The sequence below is a fragment of the Dasypus novemcinctus genome, chromosome 4 (assembly GCF_030445035.2).
Source record: "Dasypus novemcinctus isolate mDasNov1 chromosome 4, mDasNov1.1.hap2, whole genome shotgun sequence".
Lineage (NCBI taxonomy): Eukaryota > Metazoa > Chordata > Mammalia > Cingulata > Dasypodidae > Dasypus > Dasypus novemcinctus.
In genome coordinates, this window is record NC_080676.1 from 49,664,239 (window position 1) to 49,691,466 (window position 27,228).

At 35.4% G+C, this 27,228-nt stretch overlaps 1 protein-coding gene across 2 annotated transcripts in view; it reads left to right on the forward strand.

The window, feature by feature from the left end:
- Window positions 1-27,228, forward strand: part of NAALADL2 (N-acetylated alpha-linked acidic dipeptidase like 2) — a 1,069,483-nt gene that overhangs the window by 985,854 nt on the left and 56,401 nt on the right. For both annotated transcript variants that reach the window (XM_058295357.2, XM_071214619.1), the window contains exon 12: window positions 9,986-10,079. In XM_058295357.2, the coding sequence (XP_058151340.1) occupies window positions 9,986-10,079 (94 nt within the window). The remainder of the gene's footprint in view (window positions 1-9,985; window positions 10,080-27,228) is intronic.

The window sequence follows — 27,228 nt, forward strand, 5'->3', positions numbered from 1 at the left end:
GTTAAATCAATTTACTAATTTTCCTCTTCATGATTAATTGCTTTGTGTAATTTACCAAATACATGATTTCATAAATGTACAATTATCCTTTTAAAAATAAGCAACCCTTACCCTGTTCGCCATACCACAGCAGTAGTGGTATCATATCTGCAACAGCAGAGAACTTGATTTCCTGTTGGTGCTAGTGGTGTGTATTGGGGTAGGGGGAAGAGGTGGAGTTGGGGGAAGCTATCTGTGTCTCCACAAAGACCTGAATTTTCTTTTAGATGATACTTTCAAGAAATATTTTTATATAATGTAAAATAAAAATGATAAAATACATTTTTACTTTTTAAATTTTACATTTATATGGAGATACATAAACTCCAAGTCAGCAATCTTGTGTAAACTGAACGTAAGAGAATGTTTGAGTTTCCTAGACTGCTTAAGCAAAGCCAAGCAATGGGTCGGCTTATACACTGGGTTACTTATTAGCTTCTGGTTTTTAGGCCAGGAAAATGTCAAATGCCTCATCAAGGTGAAGCTTTTCTCCCCAAGCATTCTAGGGCTGGCTGCTGGCAAACCTTGGTCCTTGGCTTATCACATGACAAGACCCATGGCAGCATCCCCTGGTCTCTTCCCTCTCTTCTAGGTTCTGTTTCAACTTCTTGCGTCCTGTGGCTTTCTCTCTGTATAACTGAATTTCATTCTCTTATAAAGCCTCCAGTAGTAGAATTTAGACCCATCCTGATTGAAGTGGGTCCTTAACTGAAGTAGGCTCATCAAAAGGTCCTACTTGAAATGGGTTCACACCCACAGGAATGGGATAAATTTAAGTCCCTGTTTTTCTGGGGGTACATACAGATATATACCACAACAGAGGATATAGCTTTGCACAAAATCTGCTTCTGATTCTTTCCTTTGTGATACAGACAAACCCACAGAAGGAATTACCTCAGATAAGTTAGGATTCCTGGCTATTCTCTCATAGTATCCTGCAGCATTTGATTATTTAATAATTGAAGCAAAATATCTCTCTCCTCTTATGTAAATAACCTCACAATCCCTAGCACGCTAATACAATCCCTGACATAAAGCAAGCACCCAATATTTTATTGCATTTGTTTTTGTTTTTTAGATTCATTGTCTATGTTGTGCAATTCCATGTAATTTTACAAATTTTATATTAGTAACATATAGAATCTAAAATTTCCCCTTTTAACCACATTGAAATATATAATTCAGTGCTGATATTTCCATTCACATTGTGCTATACCATTACTACCATCCATTACTAAAACTTTCCCTTTGTCCCCAACAGAAATTCTGTACACTTTAAGCCTTTACTTCCTATTCCCTACCCCCATCCCATCCCTTGGTAATCTATATTCTAAAATTTCACTCTATGAATTTGCTTATTCTACTTATTTCATATCAGTGAGATCAAATATTTATCCTTTTGTATCTGGCTTGTATCACTCACACGATGAATTCAAGGTTCATCCATCTTATTGAATATGTCAGAATGCCATTCTTCTTTAGGGCTGAATAATATTCTCTTTTGCTTATCCATTCATCAGTAGATGAGCACTTGGGTTGCTTCTATATTTTGGTAATTGTGAATAATGCCATTATGAACTCAGTGTGAAAATACCTATTTGAGTCCCTGCTTTCAATTCTTTTGTGTATACACCTAGAAGTGGGATTGTTGGTTCATATGGTAATTCTGTACTTAGCTTTCTGAGGAACTGCCAAACTTTCTTCCACAGTGGCTGCACCATTTTGCATTCCCGCCAACAATGAATGAGGGTTCTAATTCCTCTACATACTTTCCAACACTTGCAATTTTCTGATTTTTTAAATAGTAACAGTTCCAGTGGGAATGACATGGTAACCTATTCAGGTTTTGTTTTATATTTCCTAATAGCTAGTGATATTGAGTACTTTTGCATGTGCTTTTCTGTGCTTTTCTATATCTTATTTGGAAGTGTCTATAAAAGTCTTTTATCTAATTTTTAACTGACTTATATGTCTTTTTGTTGTTGAGTTGAAGGATTTATTTATATATTCTGGATATTAAACCCTTTAGTAAATAACCTCAAGCAACATGAATATGGATGAGGATTGATCACTGATAACCATTTGGTATATGTTCATATTAGTTTTTGTATTTGTCTGGAACCTAAAAGGGCATCAGTTTATAGTAATAATAATTTTCTGTTTACTAAGACAGATTAATACTAATGATTTTGCAAAGTAACTGACTCCTCCCATTTACTGCCCCCACTCTTGTTGTATTTGATATCTATATAATCAAAGCTATTCATTGTAAGAAAAATGAGAAAAACACTTCATTCACTAAAGTTATTTTAGAGAATTGTTTTACTTCATAATTCTCTGCATACATTTTTTCTAGGCTCAAGAAAACTGGGTCTATTAACACTGGAGAGTATCAGAAATTGTAGTCTCTGATATAATTACCCAGGTCTTGATTTTAACTATCCTAATAGGTGTAAACAGCCCTTAATTATTTCTTTGAATCAGTTGTTCAGATTTGGAAAATGTTGTCTGAGAGGCTACTGATATTCCTGATTTGTTGTAATTTAGGGAGGATTAGAAAAGAAAGAAAAAGATGCAAAAGAAGGAAAGATAATTAAGAGTCCACATTCTGGAGCTGAATGCTTGGGCTCAAAATTCAAAATTACCTCCTAGCTAAGTGACCTTGGGTAACTTATTTAACTAAGCAATACTTCTGTTTTTTCAATCTGCAAAATAGGATAAGAGTTGTAAGGAATAAATGAGTTAGTTCATATAAAGAATTTAGAATAATGCCACATTATTATTATTTAGAATAATGCCACATTATTCTATAATGGCACATGCCAAGTCCTCAATAAACGTTAGCTTATTATTAATATTATTAGTAGTGGTAGTAACTGCCTTGGTATTGAAGGTAGTTAATAGTGAAATACTATGTAGTGAAGATACTTAATTGTTAATTTGTCAATCAGAACATGTAATTCTATGCAAATTACTACTAAAAATGGTAAAAAGGAGAAATCAGTATTCTGAATTTCTTTTCCTTAAGCATTAAGAAATACTAACATACTATATTCCCTCTCTAGTAACAATGTGAGTAGCAAAAGATGTGATTATATTACAAAGTCAGAATTATGAGTATGTATGCTAAAAAATAATTTTAAAAAAAACAATAAATCCACCTGTTTGGTTCTTTCCAAGTAAATCTGTGAATACATTTTCTCTAGTACAGTTTAAGAATAGATCAGTGATGACAGTCACCAGGAAGAAAGATATCTTAAAATTGAAAAACTTCTATCCATTTTCTGAGACCTGGTGGAAGAAAGCAACTGTTCTATTTGAGCAATAGATTTCCAAATGCCCGACTTCATCTCTTTGCCAGAGGCTTTCTTCAAAAGCATAGCTGCCAGTGTACAGATTGCCAGAAGGACCAAAATTTAGCACATTCACGAACCAGCACTCGTCCAATGCCTGATGGGAGTTGGTGAATCAATACCCAGATCTACTGTTCTTTGGATGCAAAAATTCTGAGGCACCTATTTTATACTGGCTTCCAACTTCTCCTCAGCAGAATTAAGCTACACCCAGTGGTAGATTGTTCAATAAGAAAGCCTTCTATTGACTGTCTTACCTTCCTACTCTGCTATCCTCACCTCTCAATGAATTACTTGCGCTCAAATTTTGTCTTATGGATTACTTTTGGGATGATCCAAACTATGTCTCATGGTAATTCCACTTGGAGTTTAAACTGAGAACACAGAGAAGAGATGGGGGTTTCACTAAGAGCAGAGGCTGGAGAGGAAGATTTAGAATCAGGGAGTTTGCATTCCTAGCAGATTAGTTTGTTGTGGTTAGGGACTGTCTTCTTTAATGCCCTGACACTGACAGGTTTTTAGTGCATAGTTGTTAAAAAATATATATATACACACACACATACACATATACATATATATATTTTTTTGGTTTAGGGAGCAAATTAAGGGCCCAGATCTTTAATAATCAAATTAAATTGCTGTGAATGATTTAAATTGCTTTGAATGACTTTGCCTACTTTCTTTGCTCCACATCCCATGAATTTCCTATCATTCCCACCTAGTTCAGAGAGCCTTTGCATGCCTGTCAGTCACAGCAGCTCTGCAGTGACTAAAGTCTGCACCAGCCCCCAAACCTGGTGTTCTGAAATCCTTACTTAGCCCTTTTGCGGGAGGGAGGTTGTACCACTGTAGGAGGTGTACAGGTGGTAGGGGTGACTGAAATAGTAATCTCTCAGTGTGCTGGACGGAGAAGGACTCTCTTCTCCAATGATACCCTCAGCTGGACTGACTTGGGTGTCCTACTGCACCACCATGCTAGAAAGCGAAGTTTTCTACTGTTTGCTAACATAGGTCTTTAAATTCACGCATTGTTTCTCTGTGGTTGGCCTGTGCACCGAACAGGCTAGATCACAAAGAATTCCTAATAATAGCCACAAGTTTAGGAACCACACTTCCCATTTATTCCTTGGGTTATAATTCTCCTCTTTAAAATGGATTTCCGTCTTAGAGGCTTTTGGAATTCTTTAATGACTTTTTTTATCTTTGCTACCAGGTAACTTCAGTTGAAAAGGTATTCTAATATCTCTGAACCCTGAAGAAGGAAAGGGTGGGGTGTTGAGCCATTTCTTGCTTGGAAACTTAGGGCCTCCTTAATGATTTTCCTACCTCTTTCTCCCAAAATGATTAAGCATCACTAATATATGTAGAACAGTGGGATAAAGGCATCTGATTTTGGAAAAACCTCCTAAATATCCCATCAAAAATTTTGCCCAGAAGGAAAAAGCCTTCAAATGTCAAGGGCAAGAGGTCTGTTGCAAGGTGCCTGGAGGTCTCCATTTCTACATGGCAACTTTTAAAAGGCTCTTCTTCTGGGGGCTAGAGAACGGGAGGTGGAGTTTAAGTTTTGCTCACTAGTTACTGTGATATGTGTTTGGTCTGAAGTGATACTTTATGACAGTTGTGGGAGTTACACAAATCCTTGCTTTGCAAAGACAGTTTTGATTTCAAGTAATTTGTACATAAATAGGCTTGCCAGGTCATAGGTTTCTGAATTGGGTTTTAGGTGCCATCAATTTTTCTATTGGCAGAAGGGATCGGTAGAAAGGAAGTGGCATGACAGTCTGTTTTGGGGGGAAAAGGGGTTGCACCAGTAATATACTTTGAATAAGTAACTGCCTAGCTCTGATTATAGTGTGAAGAGTGGGTGGGAGGCAGACACTTAAATCAATTAGAGTTTGTGGAGTAGTTAAGATGAGAGACAATTTTCACAAAATTTTCACTGTGTTGGGGCACACAGATTTTGTGCACTAATTTAGTATAACCATTTAATTTCTCATTTTGTGGGAAAATAAGTTGTGTATGTCAAAAGCTCATCCTCGCTTCCTCTCCTTTTGTTAGTACCACAAATTTGAAAAGGTATCACGAGGCCTGGGAGGATGTTTCTTGCTCTGCTCATCACTGCAGAGATTCCCTCAGCCCCCTTGTCCAGGACTGGCTACCTTCAAGTTTGTTAACCTTTGGGGTGTGTTTTGCTAAATTGAGGGTTTCTCTATCAAGAAGTGACATAAATGAGTGAGGTGACATCAGGACGAACATAAGACCTTGAAGAGAACCATAAAGGACAAACTCCTGTAACAAAGGCCCTCACTAGGCCATGATTTATCAGACAATGCCTCTCTCTGCTCTGAAAGGTAAGTGAAAGGGAAAGACTCCCTACAGATCATGTGTCCACAGCCATAAGGCTTGGCTGAGTTTTAGGACTTTCTGATCCCACTCCCCCTTCCCGACTTAGCTCCACTAATCAAGAGTTCCACTTCAGCCAAGCTGGTTTCTTCATGTTAATTTTTTTTTAAGTCTAAGATTCTTGCAACCCCAAGGTTTCTGCTCATTTTATTTTCCTAGTCTGGAAAGTCTTTCCCCTTTTATACTCTACAAATCTTGAGCCCAAAGTATATATATGTGGTATATATTCATTGTATGTTCAAAGTGGATAGAAAATGGCATCCTCTAGAAAACAGAAGATACATGTTTACTACTTGTATATTGCTAACTTTTTTTCCCAGTTGTGTAAATGTGGTATGACTTGTCTCTATCTGAAAATAACTTTTACATCTCTCCTCTCACCTTCTGCACACAGCACAGTAATGATCACAGTAAAGGCTCAATAGATATTAACCGGTTGATTCATGATTCATCTAGTCTGTTGTACTACCTCACACCATGCCATAGTGACTTAGTCTTGCTCCCTTTCTCTCTCATGTTAAAGTACAAAACAGTTATAAGGATTATCTCTCTGCACCAACTTCTATAACAGGTCTCTACTGCATTTTAAATCTGGCAGAGGACATAAAAATAGTCCCACATGAGAGTTTAACTTACAACTTAAGTATGAGTTATGAACCACAGTTACTTTAATCTGGAATTATAAAGGTGGAACAAACCCCACAAAGTTTTCTGAGTGTCTCTTCTTAGAACTAAAGAGAAATTACATTATAGATCCATGCTATTTGTATTGCTTTAGTGAGCCTATTATGCTTTACTGAATTGTGCATGCATCAATGAATAAATTCATTGAAAGCACTTATTACAGATGTACTCACCATACTGGTCAATGGGAATACAATAATTGAGGGGAAAGAACAAACCAACTTAGCCTTACTCTCTAGATATGCACAGTTTAATAAATAGATATCTTTTTTTCCTTTCCAGACTAAGAAAACGGAAAGATTTGTGACAAATTTAAAAGATACAAATACCTCCTTATCAGGAAACATTATTATTTCATACATTAAAAAAATGTGTGTGTATATATGTAAATATATACATATATGATTTTACTTTTATTGAATTTCTTCAAATACACTTTAAATCCTTTAAATACAATTAAAATTATTTCAGACTGAAGGGAGAGAAACATTTAAAGTATAATAACTATAATTCACCTTTATTACCCTTAAAGCCTAGAAGAAGGCTCTATGTGTAGTTATTCTCCTTTGGCAATCTGATCTTGCCTATCATCAGTGAGTCCAACTAACTCCAAGGACATCGATATTATTTAGTGGGAGAGGAAACTCTTTGCAATGTGGTGTTCATTAACTCATATTTCACTTTTATGACCCTTTCATATGTTTAAAATACTTTTACTACTGTAAAACAATTCTTTTCTTTCCAATTTACTCTTTCCTTATCCTCTGGTCATGAGTAGGATGATCTGGGAAGGCTGAAGGAGAAAAAAGGACGCAGTGGTCTTGAGATAGATTGTTCGTTTATAGGGTTTATGCAATGGGTTTATATAGAAGCCTACTAATTTCACAGAATTCAAGTAGCTCTTTGCTAATGCTATGTGCCGTAGGGATCTAAATTTCATTTCCATCCAGGGGATGAGATAAGGTTACATGGTTATTGACTAGTATTACAAGAAAGATAGATTTTTATGTCTCGAAAACACTTTAGTGTATTCGAAAGAGCAGTGCTCAAGAAGTTAAAAGATTTGTGACTTAGCTTTTGTTCTTTATTAATATCTGGCTGAGATTCTTTTCCTAGATTCTGATTCAGACCTCATTTTGTGTATAAAAAAGAACATAAGCCTTCGAGTAAGTCATTTAGACTTGGATATGTGACTTGAGCAAGTTTCCTAATATTTGTGAGCTTTCTTTATTTATAGTATGAACATGATACCTGCCTTGATGGATTGTTGCGACATCCATTAAAAGGAATGATGTTTGAAAACTTCTGAACAGTCTCTGATACTTTGTAGATGCTCAATAAATGTTGGTTTTTGCTCTTTTGCATATATTATTGTTAATTATATGTTCTCAGTGAGGCTTATGCTCACCATTAACAAGGAATGTTAATTCCCCAATACCTGCCTCTAAAGTTGTTGGGAAAATGAAATGATATATATAGGTGTAAAGCACTTTGTGAAGAGTGAGGTCTCTTATCGATGTAAGGGAATGTTGCTGTAGTGTGCCCGAAGAGGAGCGAATTCCAGAGTGGGCAAAAAGAGCACGCAGGGTGGCTCATCTCTTCTCACAGCATGGCAAGGTATATAAATCTCCCTTTTGCTTCTGAAACTGCAAAGAAAGTTTATTCAGGCTCCATTCTTCATAGGCCAAATGTCTTGGAAGCTCCAATCTTTGTTGCCAGGTTCTTTTTGAAGGAATAGCAATGTAGCTGGCTCATATTCCAGCTGTTAGAGCTGCCAAATGATTCTTTAAAAAATCAACTTTTTCCAACTGCACACAGAGAAACAGCCTTTCTCCTCCCTCTTGTTCTTTCATTTTATTCTTTTGTAATGTTTGTTTTTTTCCGATTCCAAAGTGTAAACAAAATTTGTCTATTCTGTAGTTTCTGTTATCCAGGGCAAATTAGAAAAAAAAATAAGCCACAATGTTTCTTAATCTTCTTAAATTCCCTTTTACAAATAGTTTCTTTCCAAATAACGGTTTTCCTTGCCTGATTTGGATGCAGTGGGGTGGAGTAGAAAGAGGATTCATATCAACCTATTGCAGACAATGCTTTCTTCCGGAAGCACAGCATAAGCAGAGTAGACAGTTCTCCAGGATTTTTGCAATCACAGTGCTGATGATAAAACTCTACAACAATACCTTAGGCATTGGGGGAGAAGTGGCTGCTACATTTGGGAGAGAAAATATCTTAAAGGAATAAAGATGCATTAAAAGAGGTTTTCTTCTTTTTGTTTTCAGGGAATACATTCCCCCCCCCCCCAAAGCATATAAAAGATCAAATTGAACTGTATTTTTCTCATAGCAAAAATAAGGCTACAATTGGGAAATACAACGTTTAAATATTAAATGACAATTGGCCCTTGTTGAATATGTAGATTTGAATATCTAACATGTATTTTCCTTGTAAGTTATATCTTTCATGTGTTCTGTACAGTCTCAAGCTAGTGTACTAATTTCCCCTGTGTAGTTTCACAAGCTAATGCTTTCATTCACTAATCATATTTCATAGTACATTAATATCATCAACACAATCACCATTCCCTGGAAGCCACTTCAGTGTTATAAGAGATGTTATAAGAGGGAGATTTGTGGGGCCCAGGTAAATATTAAATATCATTTGAGAGAGAAAGAAGAGTTGACAATGGCATTTGCCGCCAGCCCTAAATCCATTTGAGATATAATTGAATGCATAGAACTTGTTCCAACTATTGGGCAGATGCTAGTTCAGCCGTAGTGGATATGTAGTTTTCAAGCACGGTGGGGAGGAATGGGATGGAGGATATGCATATCAAAAAGTCCAGAAATGAGTTTTGTGGATGCCATTTAAATTATTTATATATTTATTTTAAAACATTGATCTAAAAAAGGTGTAAATGGCATTAATTTTGATAACTTTTGGAAAGGTGATAGGAATATATATATATATATATATATATATATATATATATATATAGCACACTAAGAAAAACAGTACGTAAGGTTTCAGAATATTTTTAAAAGATTATTTTTAATAAAGTAAATTGATCATTAATTTTGTCTGGGGTTTTACTTAGTCCAATAACCAGAAATTGAGTTTTCTTCAGTTGATCCTCTTTACTATTTGTTTTGTTATATGACATTCTGAACTGTTTTGTAAGGATTTGTTTTAAAGTATAAATATTTTAATGTCTTCTACTAAGGAAGCTATTTATTAATACTTTAGTTAAAAAAAAGGAATAGAATGTTTCATTTCTTCATACCACTCAGACATGAAAAGATATTGAGGTTCTCTTCTTAACAGAAAAATAAAATTAAAGGGGGCTTGAAATAAGAACAGATTTTATAAAATTATATTCTTTCATCTATGTTTTTATTACTCTGATATGTAAGATTTCATGAAATAATGAAAAAATAAATAAAACAAACTAAAGCCCTTACTTACCAAATTGCCAAATGCTAGTATTTATTTTTTTCTTTTTCTTTCAGCTCTCAGGAGAAGTGATTTTGCAAATTGCCAACGAACCAGTTCTGCCCTTTAATGCTCTCGATATAGCTTTAGAAGTTCAAAACAGCCTTAAAGGTAATTTTTCCTTAAATTACAGTAATTTTAGTAAATGTAAAAATTACTCAACTAATTTTCAACAAGAAATTGATGAAGTTCTTTTATACCTTACCAACTAGAGCAATGCAGGGCCTCCTTTTCACGAGAGGGTTATAATGAGAAGGGCCTGGAAGAATTCTGATTGCTAAGGGAACAGGAAAGAGATGTACTTACATCTTAAATATGACTTAAATATGTGTACTTATATGTGAGACAAAATATCAGATTTTAAGATATAGGCCACTTGCTTTCTTTATCAAAGAGATTTGTAATACCAAACTTTGGCTGTTATTACTTATGGGTTCCATTCGGAATAATATAGTCCAGGGTTTTGTTTTTATTTTTGTTTATTGTTGTTTTTCCATGTTTGTTTTCACTTTGCAGCTAACATCCAGTGGCTCCAAACAAGACTCACCCATATGTTTCATTTTATGTGTTGTTTTGCTAGGGCATATGCGCCCCATTCCACTTCATTGAGAGATATTGGCTCAGGTCTTATATCAAGGATGACAAGGCAGACACAAGGGGATTATTTCCATAGTACTCTGTTTCAGTTCCTTCATATTCTAGTCTATCCCTAACAGCAAAATCCAGCTCCACCATAATACCTTTATTTCCCCTTTATCTACGTACAAATCTTTCAATTAGGCTGTGAATTTGTCATTAGCCAAATACAATAGGCAGTATTAAAATTAAACAATGCACCCTACTCCTTACACAACTTCCTATCAAATTGTTAATGAGTTATTTGTAGATGTGTATGCCTCAATTCAAAAGCCAGTATTTTAAATATAGCACTTAACTAGTGATTCTTGCAAAATGGATCATTTTAAGGAATCAGATATTTCCAGGAGCTGAAAGTTTAATGCATTCTTTTTCTTTGACTACCTGGATTACTTCTTGACCAGAGAATATCTCCAACACATTTTTCTCCCAAAATGATTTTTATGACTTTTATTGTAGTGGCTATAAAACCATGACCTCAGGACCAATTGAGCTGCTTAGGGCTATTTGCTCCAGTGGTAAATGGCCTCATGTTGCTCTGTGTACTGTATATCTAGGTCAGTTTCTATATAGTTTCCTTCTTTTCTACCTTTGTCATGCTTCCACAAGTTATCAGTACAGCAACCTGTAGCAGTTTCTCTGTTCCCAACTATCAACTTGCTATTTCTAGATTATTTAGGGTTTAGAAGCTATGTAACCAAGTGTATGACACTTTTCCAAATAAGAACAGAGCAGGTATAAAACAGGTATAAATAAAGGCCTGTGAAAAATACTTATTATCACTTCTGCAAGATTTTTTTTTTGCATGTGTTTTATTTATTCTGTAACATTTTTTGCTTTTCTTTTAGTTTGCAATTTCATACTCTAGAAGATTCTTGTAAAATATTTCAGTAAATATTTCAAAATAATTTACAAAAAAGTAAAATATTTCAAACTTTCAGAGAATAAAAGGAGAAGGTTATACTTACATTATGTAAAGATTTGTTCATCCATAAAAGAAATAACCGTCATTTATAGAAAGGAGCTTCGAAGAGTATACTGCAAAATAGTAATGTAGTGAGGTAATTATAAATGATATACAAATTACGTTTCTAAGTACAAGTTTTCTATAATAAATGTGTATTACCATTTTAATAAAGACAAAACATTGCTTTTATAAAGACTAAAGAAATAAAGCTAGCCAAAACAAATGTGTTATTTAATGTGTTATAAAATAGTGTTATTTTAAATGCTGAGATCCTCTATTATATTTTTGAAATAATTGTTTTTTTCCTCAAAAAATGGGCACAACATTTCATCATTATAGCTACCATATGATAATTTTTAGTAAGTGTGAGATACTGCTAAGCTCAAAAAAGGAGCAATTGGGTCATCGTTAGAATTTATTAGTCTTCTCTTTGGTGGGCAGTCAGAAACTCCTTGCAAAATTTGAAGAATATTGGGACATAAGAAAAAATTGGAATATTGTATTTAAGTTTTATAGCAAAGTTAAATTTTTTGAACAAGATAACTATACCTAAGGTGAGAACCTGAGTGACTATCCTTATTTGTAAAATATATACATGGAAGTATTAAGTACTCAAGGAGTAAGAGGTATGCAAAGTGCTTGCAAATGTTCAGAAGATAGATAGAAAGATAAGTAAATGATGGATGGAAGAAGGAAGGAAGGAAGGAAGGAAGGAAGGAAGGAAGGAAGGAAGGAAGGAAGGAAGGAAGGAAGGAAGGAAGGAAGGAAGGAAGGAAGGAAGGAAGGGCACATGTGGTAAAATATTAAAATTGGTGGATCTGACTATCTGGGGAGGGGGGTATGTTGTAGTTCTCTGAGGGATGTATTATTTTTGCAACTGTCCTGTAAGTTTGAAATTATTTAAAAAATAAAAAGTTTTGAATTTCTGATGAAAATTCTACATGAAAAATTATATGAACAAAAAATTTTGCATACAATCCCATGGAATTTGCAATATCTCTTGAATCCTTTTATTCATTAACTTAACAAATGTTTATACATATTTATACAGCAACAATAAAACCCAGCAGAATGATAGATAAATAGAGAAAAAAATAAAATTTTAAAAGTAAAATTGCTGCTCCTAAGAAACATACATTCCTATGGTGGGACACATACAACCAATAACAAAAGAAAAAGTTAAAAATATATACATATATACAGTAATATATGTGATGGTGAAAAAGTGGGGAAGGGGTTAGCTATGACAGGCAGTGTGGGGTTGGAGTGGGGATTATAGTTACAAGTAGGGTTAACAGGGAAGTTTATAATGAGAAAGTAATATCTGAGAAAAGATAACAGGAAAAATGAACATCTTGCAAAGAGGAGTCTTAGAAAAAGGGACAGCATATGCAAAGGCCCTAGGGTGGGGATTTTCCTGCTAAACTTGAGAAATAAAGATGTCAAATGCCTAGAAGCTAGATAAAGGCTGTAGATAGTGAGAGGCAAGATCAAAGAGATGACATGAAGCCGGGTCATTTAGCAACTTGTATGCTATTGTTGGAAATATTGCTCTGAATTGGGAAGCCACCGAAGGACTTTCAGCAAAGATTTGACATCATCTGAACTAAACGACTTGAGATTTGCATGTAAAAGTGAATGTCAGTAAACACCCAAGATTAAATTTGTTTTGGTGGGGAAAAAAATGGAAAGTGTCAGAAGAATTCTAGCTTAGAATAGTGAAGTAATAGAAGGAGAGTTATCTGAAATCTAATGGATTATGAATGAATGTGATTTATAATACAAACTGTAAACTGAGGTAGCCTGCAGATATTTGAGGGGGGTTGTATATGTGTGTGTGTTTTGAGTATTCCTGTTACTAATTCAACTGTGTGCAGTATTCTACATTCACCTAATGTTTCTATCCATTGAAAATGGCATAAGCAAAAGCAAAATTGAAAGTAGTGTTATATGCAAATTGTTTTTTAATATGTCAGTCAATTTGGAACAATACAAATTTGGGAGTTGTTAGTACAGAAACAACATTTGCTAAAGGACTGTGTATCAGTAGAGGAGAAAAAAGGGTTAAGAATTCTGGGACACTTTTATGTTTAGAAATTGGAGAAAAGAGAATCACAGAAGGAGACAAAAAAGGAATGTCTAATAAGTAAGAGAAAAACCAGATGAAGCCAAATGAATAAAATCTTTTAAAATGGAGAGAATGATCTCCTGTCTCAAATGCTGTTGCTACATCAAGAAAAATGAGAACTGAGGACTGATTACAGGATTAGCAATGTGGTCATTGGTGGCCTCCACAAAGGCAGTTTTATTTTATTTTAATTCATTTTTAAAAAATATTACATTAAAAAAATATGAAGTCCCCATGCACCCCCCACCCTCCCCACCCCACCACTCCCCCCACAGCAACACTCTCCCCCATCATCATGACACATCCATTGCATTTGGTGAATACATCTCTGAGCATTGCTGCACCTCATGGTCAGTGGTCCACATCATAGCCCACACTCTCCCACGTTTCATCCAGTGGGCCATGGGAGGACATACAATGTCCGGTAATTGTCCCTGCAACACTACCCAGGACAACTCCAAGTCCAGAAAATGTCTCCACATCTCATCTCTTCCTCCCATTCCCCACACCCAGCAGCCACCATGGCCACTTTTTCCATACCAATGCCACATTTTCTTTGATTACTAACCACAATAGTTCATGAATAGAATAACAAAGGCAGTTTTAATTGAGTGGTATAAGCAATGACTTGGTTAGAGGGTTCAAAAGAGAATGGGAGAATGGGAGGTGATTCATTGGGGAAATGTGGTGGTAAATAGTAGGTAAGAATTATCCAGTTGAGAAGGTTTAGCAGGTTTACTCTTTGTTTTTTAAAAAAATTTATTGAATTGTCTTTTTTTCTTAAAGGTACATAGTTACAAAAAATGTTACATTAAAATATATAAGAAGTTCCCACATACCCCATCCCCCAACTCCCCGCTCCTCTCACCTCAACAACCTCTTTCATCATTGTGGCACATTCACTGCGTTTGGTGAATACATTCTGGAGCACAGCTACACCACATAGATTATAGTCTGCATTGTAGTTTACACTCTCCCCCAGTATACTCAGTGGGCTATGGCAGGATATATAATGTCTAGCATCTAATGAGAACTAACTAGTGCTGAGACAAAGGGAAATTTGTGAAGGGAGAGTGAAAGGAGATTGCTGGACTGATTTTCTTTAATAAAGGCGATGGGATCTGTGTAAGGATAGAGGACTTTGCCTTACTCAGGAACACAGTAGTTCATTCATAAAAATGTGAGGAAAGGAAGAAGAGCAAATGGCAGATGCATAAATGTGTTTGCAGAAACTCTAGGTAAATCTTTTTGAATTGGAAAAGCAATAAAAAAATTTGTTTGGGAGAATGGAAGAGTGAATGTGCTACAAAAATGTGATGTATTTTGGGTCAGCACTAAGAGTCCAAAAGAAATATATATTTAAAATAAGATAACTCAGAGCAATCATGTATTTTTTTCCAGCCCTCAGCTGGGAATGCAGGCAGAGAACAGGCAGAGATTTGGAGGTAACTAGGACTAGGATTTTGCTGGGAGAAGGAATGTACTAGATAAGATAAAGAAAACTGAGGGCATATGCAAAGAAACAATTATAATAATGGAGCAAACTGTCCAGACTGGGTATGGAGTAAAGTGAGAATATGAAGTGGATGAGGGCCAGTGAAAGGAAATAGGATCAATAGACTTTGTATTTTGGTAAGGTCAAGGAACTGAGAGCCAGTGAGCTGGAAGATAGGTGGTTGTGGTTGGGAAGCAGGATTCTTGAAAATGTGATCCTAGAAAGATTGCAGATATTGATAATAACAATGCCCAGACAGGTTATAATCAGGAGGGCTTGATAAGTGGTGATTAGAGGAAAACAGAGGTCTGGATATGTCCAAGTGGTTATTGTAATTGACAAAATTAAGAAGGAGTTGTGTAGGAGAGAGTGACCCTGAACCAGGAGATGAAACCATCAAACATTGAGAAGTCACCTTTAAATGCTGAATAAAGAAGGGATTAGGGAGGATTGTACAGTTTAGTGACAAGAGATTAAAAAAAAAAAAAGGACACATATTGTTCTTCTATGGTCAGTGGTAGAAAGGTAACGGGAGAAGAAAGAACCATGGCCAATATGCACCTCTTCCTAAAACCCAAGGTTTTCAGTGTGACGAGCCAGGACAACTTTGCTTTCTTGTGGTTATATCTGACAGTTGCTGCGATAGATGAAGAACATTTTACTTTAATTTTTTTGGTTATTGGTTATTTTTGTGTTTTGTTTTCTTTTGATGTGGAACTCCTTGGGTATCCCTGCCATATTCACTCGGAAAGACGTGTCCAGAATTGAGATGTACCCGTGTTACAAAACAAAGCAAAACAAAACAAAACAAAACAAAACATAAATAAATTTTAAAAGTAGACCAAAAAATATATCTTTTACCATGTCCTGGTCCAAATATTTGTTCCAAGTAATATGATATGTTCCCTTTGAACTATATATTTTTGCATTTTAGTCATCATGATTCGAAATTATTTGCTTTGCGTCATGATCAACGGTTATTAAAATATTTTCTAAATGGCAGGCAATTTGGTATAACTTTTCTGTTTTGCCTACTTTGGATGTAACCTTATTTCTAAAATAACTTCAAAGTGCTAATGTATGAATAATGGACAACACTCATCAACAACTAAATAAATATTTTAGCTAAAGTGCAAGATGATTTCATTAGCTAAATAGGGTTTCTGTGCTGTGTTAAATGTAAAATAATTTTACTGCTTAATACAAGCTTAAATTGTTGATATATTTTCTTATTGTGTTTTGACAGTTAGCCATGATTAATCTTAAGTTCTCAATTACAGTAAAAAAAAAAAGTGACCTTCAAGGCTGAAGTATAAAATACTGTTTCTCCTTACTGCAAACAATATAAGTATGAAGGTCTCTGAAACCCAATTGCATTTTTAAGAGTGTAATTTTTACCCCTTGACATGCAGCCATCTTGTTTATTTATTACACTAGTTCACAGTGGCAGCAGACCACTCTCAACCACTTCACAACCACCAGAAAGAGGGATAATTTACCAGTGAATAATTTGTTTGAGTTGATTTATTGGATGGTTCCTGAAAGCTCATTTTTACTGAGTGACCTTGCCTCTTAATATTTGCTCAATGCCAATCACATAAAAGTTAGAGAATGAATATTTATATGTGGTATGTTAGGAGATGGTGTAAATAATGACTGATAAGATAACACATACACTTTAGATGTGATAAAATATGCCTGAAAATACACATACGTGGAAATGGTACTAACCTGTGAGGGTAGAAAGAGGCATCAGAATAAGTAGGGTACTACCACACCCTTGAACCAGGAAGCATACTAAGAAGCATACTAAGAAGCCAACACTTAATAATCTTACTTAATAATCTTACTTACTTACTTAATAATCTCACTTAATAATATCAGAATTCTGGATGTTAATTATTTAGCATTATCATGAAACCTGCAAATGACCATGTAAAGTAAAAGTCATTTTCACTTGATCTGTCTATGTACACATTTGTTTAGTGCATGCTGGACTCAGCAGGGAACAATTTTGAACTAAGTAGCTAGTTGCCAACTCTGGATTATCTCACTAAATGTATAATGGTGGTTGGCAGCATTTCCTCTTGTTCTTTGAATAGCTGATGATGCTGATTTGATCTGAATTATTTCCTTCTTTAAGCTCTGATGTTTCATTGGTATCAAAAACTTCATCTTAGAATGAGGGATATTGTTTTAAGTGTTTTTAAACTTCTTTTACTGTGTTGATACCAGTAAAGCAAGCACCCTATGTCTTGTTAGATTTGTACTTTCAGATTTTCTACCATTACAAGTGACTGAGACCCACTTACTGTCTTTTTTTCTTTCTGAATAATGTAAGGTGGGTTTCCCAATTGGAAAAATTAAGTTATGTACTCTATCCATTGAATGATTCTAAATCTCAGCCCATATCTGTCCAATCTTGATTTTAATCACCAACACTTAAGATTCCAAACTGGTATATAGATAGTGAAGGAGCAGCACACTGGATATCCAGTCCTGTGCCTTCCCTAAGAAGTCTGAAGCAGCAAATCTTAAATTTAAAAATTTCAAGGGAAATTCCCATGGGAGTTTTGAATCATGCAAGGATTTTTCTAGTTTGACTTGAACTGACATGTCTGAAACTGATCTTTTTCTGTGACAAGGACTTCAAGGCAAAACATTCTATAAGTTGTATCTTGTCTACCCAAATAGGAAGAGAAATGTGATAAAAGACTAGTGATCCAGTGGATGCAAATTCCTAAAAATATGTTTAGCCTTAATCCCCATTATATTTTTATATAGATTTTGACCATATAACTGTATTAAAGATTGTATTTCATTAATTGATAAACCACACCTAGTTTTAAAAAGTGACTAAAGGTAATGCATTTATATGCTGAGATTGGCTTAGAGAGTGACCACATTTGAACAACATGGAGGCTCTCAGGAAGTAACTCTTAGGCATCCTGTAGCTCTAGGCCTAGTTCAAATTTCAGGCACACAGGCTCGTAAGCATAGTCATCAGTATCAAGAGCTCATCATTGGAACATCCTTCTTCACTAGTCTTTCCCCTTGCACTTGGGGGACTTTTGCTGTTCCACTGGAGAATGTGACAGAGCTCCCCTGGCTAGGAACTCAGCATTCCCTCAGTTGTTGTTTGTAATTGTAACTACTGTGAAAATACCCAACATATATCTGAGCATGACTCCTGGGCATGAGCCTCCCTGGAGCCAAGAGATTATGTCCAATCACTAACTGGTGATGCAACTAGAAAAAGACCTTGAATAAAAAAGGGGAAATGGTAAAGACAAATGAGTTTATATGGCTAAGAGTCTTCAAAAAAGAGTCAGGAGGTCATCAGAAATGTTGCGCTTATGCACACCTTAGCAGGATCCCAGAGACAGCCAAAGTAGGTACAACCCCAGGTACTGGTGCTCCTGAGGGCTATGGAGACACACAGGTTCTATGGTCATGGCAGTTGGCTCTGGAGTTCAGTGCCTTGTCAGTGGGTCCCACTTTGGAATTTGTGTTCCTGATGTGATGGTGTTGGACTCAGATGTGACCTTTTCACACAAACCTCTTCTGTCACTTTTACTGAATGCGTGGTTGATGCTGGGGTTAGTGTATACCCAGGAGACTTCAATCTCTGGACTGGCCATGTGCCAACTGAGCCCTGAGTCTCAGCAGAGTTGCAGCTCCTACTCTAAGGTTTGTTGGGCTTATATAGTTCAGCTAACAGGGAGGTAAAGATGGTTAACCACCACATGAGGGAACGGCCAGTGCCTACAACTCCAAGCAGGAGAATTGCATCCATCAACCATGTGGGATTTAAGCCCCCTCTCGATATAGTGGTGGAGTGGACATCACCATCCCAGGGTCCACAGGATGGAGGAATAAATATAGATTAGAGTGGACTTACTGGTATTCTACTATAGAACTATTGTGACTAGTAATGAAAGAAACCGTAGCATTGATCTGGAGAAAGTGGCCATGGTAGTTAGTGAGTGCAGGGAGAGGGAATAAGAGATGAGATGTGGGGCATTTTTGGAACTTGGAGTTGTCCTAAATGATATTGCAGGGATGGATGCTGGACATTATATATCCTGCCATAACCCACTAAGTGGGCAGGGGGAAAGTGTAAAACTACAATGTAAACTATAATCCATGGGGTGCAGCAGTGCTCCAAAATGTATTCAACAAATGCAATGAATGTGCCGCCATGATGAAAGGGGTTGTTAATGTTGGAGGAGTGGGAGGGGTGGGGTGTGGGTATGTGGTAAGCTCATATTTTTTAATGTAACATTTTTTGTGATCTATGTATCTTTAACAAAAAAGACAATTTAATAAAAAGATAAAAATAAATACAAAATTAAAAAAATAAAAAGTATCTGAGGCAGCTGGGTCTGTAAAAATATCCATATCTACATCGATGGTGTTTGTCAACTGAAACTAGTTTTTTATCTTTCCCTATTTCTTTTTAAATTCACATTTTATCACAATATTCTTTAATTATTATTCTAAACATCTTGTCTCTTTTGTATTCCTCAGAATTATGCTTTCTCTCCTTTTGTTTATCTCTTGCCTCACAATTTGTTGTTATTCATACAGTTTTTCTTTGTAAGCATCATTTCTTTTACTATTCTGAGTATTTCATCCAAATACATTTCAGGTTTTCTTTTCAGTACCTAGATTTTCTTATGTGATGCCTCATTGATTGGCATATATTAATCACTTCTTATTTTCATATGCTTCCATCATAGTAATTTTCTATTATGTTGTTAATATTTCCCTAAACCTAATTTTAGGATAAAACCCTATGCCCATGGTAGAATAATACTACATTTTTTATTCCACAAGCATTGCCTCATTGGTAACACTTGAATATTTTCAAAAGATATTTAAAATCTTGACTTATAATAGACTATAAAGTACCTGTGCATTCATTTTGATTAATAATATTTAAGCCATATTTTTTTTTCCTTCAGTGTCCTGATTTAGCCAATACATAATTAGACTCAAATGTGTTATTAGATACACAACTCCATCTTTCTGCCTCAGGAGGATAGGGAGAAGAATGACTACATGCAAATTTAATTCATTCAAGAAAACTGACTCACTCTTCCAAAGTAGCCAGATCATGCTATGGCAAACATAACACAGCAGCAGTCTCTGTAAGCCATGAAGAGTCTATGGTTCAGACAGACACAGTTGACAGAACCCAGTACATGAAATATGTCGATGGTCTTGGTAGATCGGCATCTGCCTTGGCTACCTGGATCACTGGTAATCTTTAAAATACAGTAAAATGGTGCCTTTTTTTTTTTTAAATGGCCAAAGTAATCCTGCTAAACATGCTACTTTGACATCTGTAAAAAGAATCTCTCTTGTATTCATTCAGTTAAAATCATCCACTGTCTTCTTGGCATATTGCATCTTTAAATAATATCCATTTATCTATGCACTGTAAAATCAGTGTTAGATTGTTTGATTAGCAATAGTGTACTAGCTCCAAGATTTCTTTCTTTACCTGGTTGTTTGTTTAACATCTTTAAATAACCAGCTGAGATGATTCATTGTGATTCATACTAAAGAAGGCAGCATAAAGAATAGAAAATGTAGGATAATAAAGGACTGTAGTTTCCCCTGGCTGAAATCATATTGCCAATTTCTTTCCTTCTCTTTAGTAATGCTATAAGATATTTTTAAGATGGCATTAAGTAGCATGCACCCCCCCCCAAACAGTCTTCTATTCTGCTTTTAACCACTGTATTATGTGGAACATAAATCATACTTTTTTTGTCACCATAAATCAGTGCAGTCTAAGCTGTGATTGTGCAATTGTTAGCACCTTTAAAACTGTGATAAGCTCATCATAGAAGAATAGATTCTGTGAAATACTATTAAAGAAAAAAAGCTATGCTTCTTTGATATAAAATTGTAGTTTACAAGTGTGACCAGTACATTTTACTATGAATTTAAATTTAAATTGAGTGGGTCTTTTAAAATAGAACCACAAAATAGAACCAAAAGAAAGAAAAATGAAAATAAACTAAAATATAAAACTTTTGGAGTATGAAACTCTGAAGAGGCACCACAGTGGTAGGTTGAAAATTCACTTCTTAAAATAGGACAGTCAAATATTTCCAGGAGGTTGTAGAACAGACTTAATATACAAAGTTGATGCTCAACTGTAACTCAAGTTATGAAATGCCTCAGGATACAAAGTGGTTTGTGAAGTTACCAGGTCCTGGGAGGTTAGAGCATGTATAGATTTAATGGTTGCAGTAAATGCTGTAATTACTAATCTTTCCTAGAAATCTTAGAGGCCTTAAGTAGATAGAACCTATAGGAAGTCCTTTTAAGCTTCTGATCCACTCTTGGAAGGTTTTTAGGATCCTATATCAAGGTCCTTAAGTAGAATAAATTCCCTGGGAAGTACCTTAGCCTTTAAGAATCACTTTACAAAACCCAGGTACTCTAAGTACCTTACATTCTTTTTGATATTTAACTTTAGCATTATTAACTAAACTCAGTACAGAATAAAGGCTAATTTAAAGATGAAGAAACTGGGCTTCCATTGGGTTTTTGTGTTACCCATGTTTAGACACTTAATAACTATTAGGTTCAGGGCTTGAATCTAGGAATGTTAGATGCTAAAGCCTTTTCGGGATACCACATTGCCTCGTGAAGTAACTTGAGGGAATGAGGGATCTAGGGTGATGTTCGGCTAGAATGTAGGAAGTTCCCTGAGCAGTAAGGATATGTTTTTTCTAGTACATTTTAGAGTCTTTCCTCAAATGGCCTGTCTAGATTGCAATATTGATTAACTAAAGATCTATTAAGTCTGTCTTCTTTGTTCCTTTCCTTCCCTCCCTCCCTTCCTTCCTCCTCTTCAACTGGAAAGGATACAATATGCTTATAGTATCCTTCTCTGTTCTTTTCATGACAAGCTAGAAAGGTGAAGGTGTTTGCACTACAGGTAAACTTACTCCCTAGATGTGTGAGAACAGAAGGAGAGAGAAAGGGAAAATTGATTGTTTACAGCTGGAAAAATTTCATTCAATTGTTTTCATACCAATAAAGTCCTAGAATTTTTAAGAACTCATTTCAGATGCCCTTGATTTCTGGGAAATCCATGAACAAACCTTTAAGTTTCACTTCTTCCCTGGAATCTACTTAGAGCACTCTTGTGCACAGTGATCTCTTCAGTCATCCTCAAGAGCATTTATTTCATTTGACACATTTATATCTTGCCTGTTTATGTATATAATATGCATTTCTAACTAGATCAGGAATTTATCAAGGTTAGAGATAGGCATTGTCTCTCTTCCAGTATTTAATAAATAACATACAAAATAAGACTCAGTAAGGTAGTCTCAATTATTTTGTATTATATTAAGGTTGAGTTTCAATATTTATTAGACATCAGCATGTTCTATCATCTTACAAAAACTTATTAATGGTTGAGTTTTCACCAGAAGCAAAGCTATAAAAGAATCATTTTTAAAGGTTGGCTGTTTCATTCCTTTACCCTTTTTATTATTCCCTTCCTTATTCTTCAGAGGTTTGAGATGCCAGTCCATGGAAAGAAGAAAGGGATCCTGAGTCATAGGCCCTACAAAATAAACTAGGGAATCCTTATTAAAGTGTAGAAGGGGAGGAGACTGATATGATTGGGGGGCATGGATTGGGGGAAAATGATTGAGGAGCACCATCTCCGTGGAGGAAATTGTCAATATGGTGTTTTTGCATGCCTTTAAAAAACAGTACCTTGTCTCTAATTTCTGTGCCTATTTTAATTCAATTTACTTAATATAACTTATCATTACACTAAAATGATATTTTCTCTCCTTTATTTTTTCCTTTGCATTTATTGTTAGTTTTGGACAAGAAAATAAAAGAAATAACATTAGTTTATGCTTCTTATGCCCCACATCTTGCTGACTGATTTTGTATGCATTGTTTAATATAATAATATATCACAAGTAATATACTAACTAATTATGCAACATTCACTCAATAGCAAATTTAATAAATGACTATCCTATAGCAGGTGTTGTGTTAGGTTCTGAGGGTACAGAAAGAGATGTCATCTTTCCTGACCTTGTGAAGTTCTTTTCAGTCAAGGAGAAGAGAGAGACAAGGCAAATAAGGGTAAAAATATTACAGATGCCATGATTCTATGTTAGAAATTCATAATTCAATCAGTCATTAATTAAGATATGCTGGTTTTAGGTGCTAGGAAATGGCAGTGAACAAAACAGACAAAAGTCTCTTCCCTCACAGAGCTGACATTCTTGTAAGGGCCTGGAGGAGCAAGAAGGAAGAAAAGAGAAATCATTTTGGATCACAAAAGCTTATGTAGCAAAGTGGTATTTCTGTGTCCTACTTAAAGGGACAAATAAGCTCTAATTTGTATAGAAATGGTTACCAGGGATCTTGAAAATGATTGCATGAACACTGAAAGGAGAGATACTTTTCAATTCACAACCTCACACCCTTGAAGCAATGTATAGAGTATGTTGTGGGTTGCAGACTTCTACCATCAGTGTTCTTCCTGGAACTAGTCAGTTCCAAAATCTGTCAGTTTTTTACTTCCATACCTCCATGAAAGATAAATTCATTTAAAGCTAAATAAGGTAGAATGGTTCAATTTTTCTCATTTGATTCAGTAGCAATGTCTTCAATTCTGTAACGTACAGTTAGATCAGAACAGATATTTCTTTTCTAAATGGAGGCTCTCAAGGATGTCAAATTTGTTTTTTATGTTGTTCAGTTCTTCAATTCCAGTGTAATCTAAAGGTGACTTAACCATTTTTTTCTCGTTGGTACAAAGATATACCCTATAAAGTCACCAGACATTCTTGGCAAATCATTAGAATTTAAGATAAATTATATTTTCAAAAATGGAATTTTATTGTTATGTTCTCCATAACTAGATTTTATCAAGAGCAAAACTCTAATTTCTATTACTACCTCAAGTTTTGCTGTGAAATCAAACTAAGTAACTAATGAGTTTGGAAAGTACTTAGAGAACACCAAAATGTCAAAATATTGTGAACTCCTACAATTGGTTTTATTGTATTGCTATTTCACTGAAGAAAGAGCTACATATTAACCCCATGTATTTATTTCTTCATCTACCACAATCTTTAACTAGATTTGTAGACATATAAAATTAGCAAAATTTATGCTCTCTAAGTACTCTCCACTGAAGAAAAGTCTACCCGTGAATCTTTTTTTTAATCCCCCCTACCCCCTTGTGGCTTTTTTGCATGCTGTCTGTTCTCTGTGTCCATTCGCTGTGCATTTTTCTGTGTCTGTATTTATTTATTTAATCTCCCCTCTCTCTTTGCTGCTTGCTTGCTGTCTGCTTTCTGTGTCCATCCATTCACTGCATGCTCTTCTATGGTTTTTTTTTGCTTGTCTCCCTTTTTTGTTGGGATACCTTGCTGAGTCAGCGCTCTGCGGCACCTGTGGGCCGGGTCGCGCTCCACAGTGTGTGCAGGCGAGTCTGCCTTCACAAGGAGGCCCCAGGTCGTGAACCCAGGGCCTCCCATGTGGTAGATGGGAGCCCAACTAATTGGGCCACACCTGTTTTCCCTGTAAATCACTTTTTAGCCCTCATAAAAATACTTAACTCTTCTCATAGTCTTCTTTCAGATACTGAATTTTTTTCCAAACATATTTATTGAATCTATTTTGTTTATTTAGTAAATGATTATTCAGATGTCAGGACTGTGCTGGGCTCTATAGAAACTAAAATGTAAAATAGTCTCCATCTAATGGGAATGAGAGGCAAAAAAAGATCATTATGTTAGAGTTTGGTAACTCTATAACAGATGTATTTCAAGCATCAATGGTGCATCAAACCTAGTTTTCCCTTTCTTAGTCTTTCACCCTTTTACAGTGGTTCTTTCATATATATAGAGAGAGAGAAGTTGTAGGTTTACAGAAAAATCATGCAGAAAACAGAGTTCCCACCTACCCCTACCCCTCACACACATAGTTTGCCTATTATTAACACTTTGCATTAGTGTGATACCTTTGTTACAACTGATGAAAACAATATTAAAAAATTAAGTACAGTCCATAGTGTACACTAGGTCAATCTGTGTTGTACAGTCCTATATTGTTGTTTTTTTCTTTTTATTCTAGTAGCAGATATACAACCTAAAATTTCCCTTTTTAACAATATTCAAATATGTAATTCAGTGCTATCAAATATGCTCACAATGTCTTGCTACCATCACCATCTTCTGGTACCAATACTTTCCCATCACCTCAAACAAAAAAATCTGTGCCAATTAAGTATTAACTCCTCATTCCCTATTCTGACTCTTGTCCCTGGAAACTTGTATCTAGCTTTTGACTCTATGAATTTGCTTATTCTAATTAGTTCATATCAATGAGATCCTACAATGTTTGTCCTTTTCTGCCTGGCTTATTTCATTCAGTGTGACCAGCAGTGATTCTTAAACCTTAAAATTCTTAGAATAATCTGGGGGGCTTGTTAAAATGGAGATTTTAGGCTCTAGTCCTAGGGAGATTCAACAGGTCTGGGAATCTACATTTTCATAAAAACCAGGTGTTTGGGGAGCTGATAACCCTTGGATTTCATTTGGAGAAAAACTCCTTTTGTGATTTTCCCTTCTTTACTAGATGCTCTCTAGTGAAGGCCCAAATGAGACATCTTTCATCCCTCCATATGCCTCTCTCAAGCCTATGCTATCAGAGATGCCAACTTAGGTTTACCAGCCCATGCTCCTTCATTACCTTGACCAGATGTAATCCTTTGCAGTGTCATGCTGACCTTGTAGGTGACTTTGTTTACCTGATCTCCAAGAATGAGTCCTCTAACTGTTGCTTCATCCCAGAATTGACCCCACTGGTAGGTGTATCTGGAAGAAAATGAAGAGGGAATGTCCCTTTCATGGCATGATTAAAGAATAGTTGTTAAACAAGGTATCACATCATATTAATTGGGAACCACTTACCTATAGAGAAATGCTTTACAAGAATTATTCATTTAGTCCTCATAACAATTCTATGAAGTAGGTACTACTATTGTGTTCATATTATAGTTGAGAACACTGAGGCACAGCTTCCCCAATCCCACAAAGTTGCTAAATGGTGGGACAGGGACTTGAACTCAGGAGGTTTGACTCCAGTGTCCATGGGCCATGACCTCTATATTAATGCTGCTTTTCTCTTGGTCAAAGTAGTGTCCCGTGGTCCTTTTGCCATCACCATTTATATCAGAATGGCTCCGGAAGTTATACAAAGAGAGAAGAAAGGACCACAAACAAAAATCATCTCATAAACTAAATGAAGCAGTACAAAATGCCACACAGTACAGTTTTCAGATATTTTCAGGTCAAAGACATTTTTCAACTTTGCATTATGGGAAATGTCTAGTAAAGATAAAAAAAGCCCAAAAGACAGTAACAGCATTTAATAATGTAACTCATGTTCTCAGAAAGGTAACATCTCCTTTCATAAAATTTTTTTGGAGGGGAGAATTCAGGATACTTCACAGTGAGCATGAATTTTTCAGTCAGAATTTGAATTTTGGCCTGTTCTGTACTTGCTGGGTGACCTACAATAATTTGCTGACCTTAATTCATCCTCATTGTCTATGAAATGAACAGGACAATACAAGGTTTGGTGAATATTTAATGATATAATTATGTAAAGTGGTCAACATGGTTACTTTGAACATAGCAATCTTGCAACAGTTAGTAGGTATTTATGTTAACAACAACACACTTAATTGAATAGAATGTAAAAACTCACACAGCAATGTTTTTGACTTAATGCACAAATTATCAACGTTTAATTTATATTGAATCTTCTTTGTAAAAAGCATGATTTAAAATACTTAGGCCTTTGTCTTTGCCAAGTGACAGACAAAAGAATGCAATGACAAATCCCCTCATCTTTAGTGGTCTGTCTGGTTTGCTTTCATATTTATAATTTATAGCCATGTTTGTAAAATGCTTATTTCGTGCCTTTGAGAATGTCTTTTCTGAGACGGTTTCACTTATCTTCA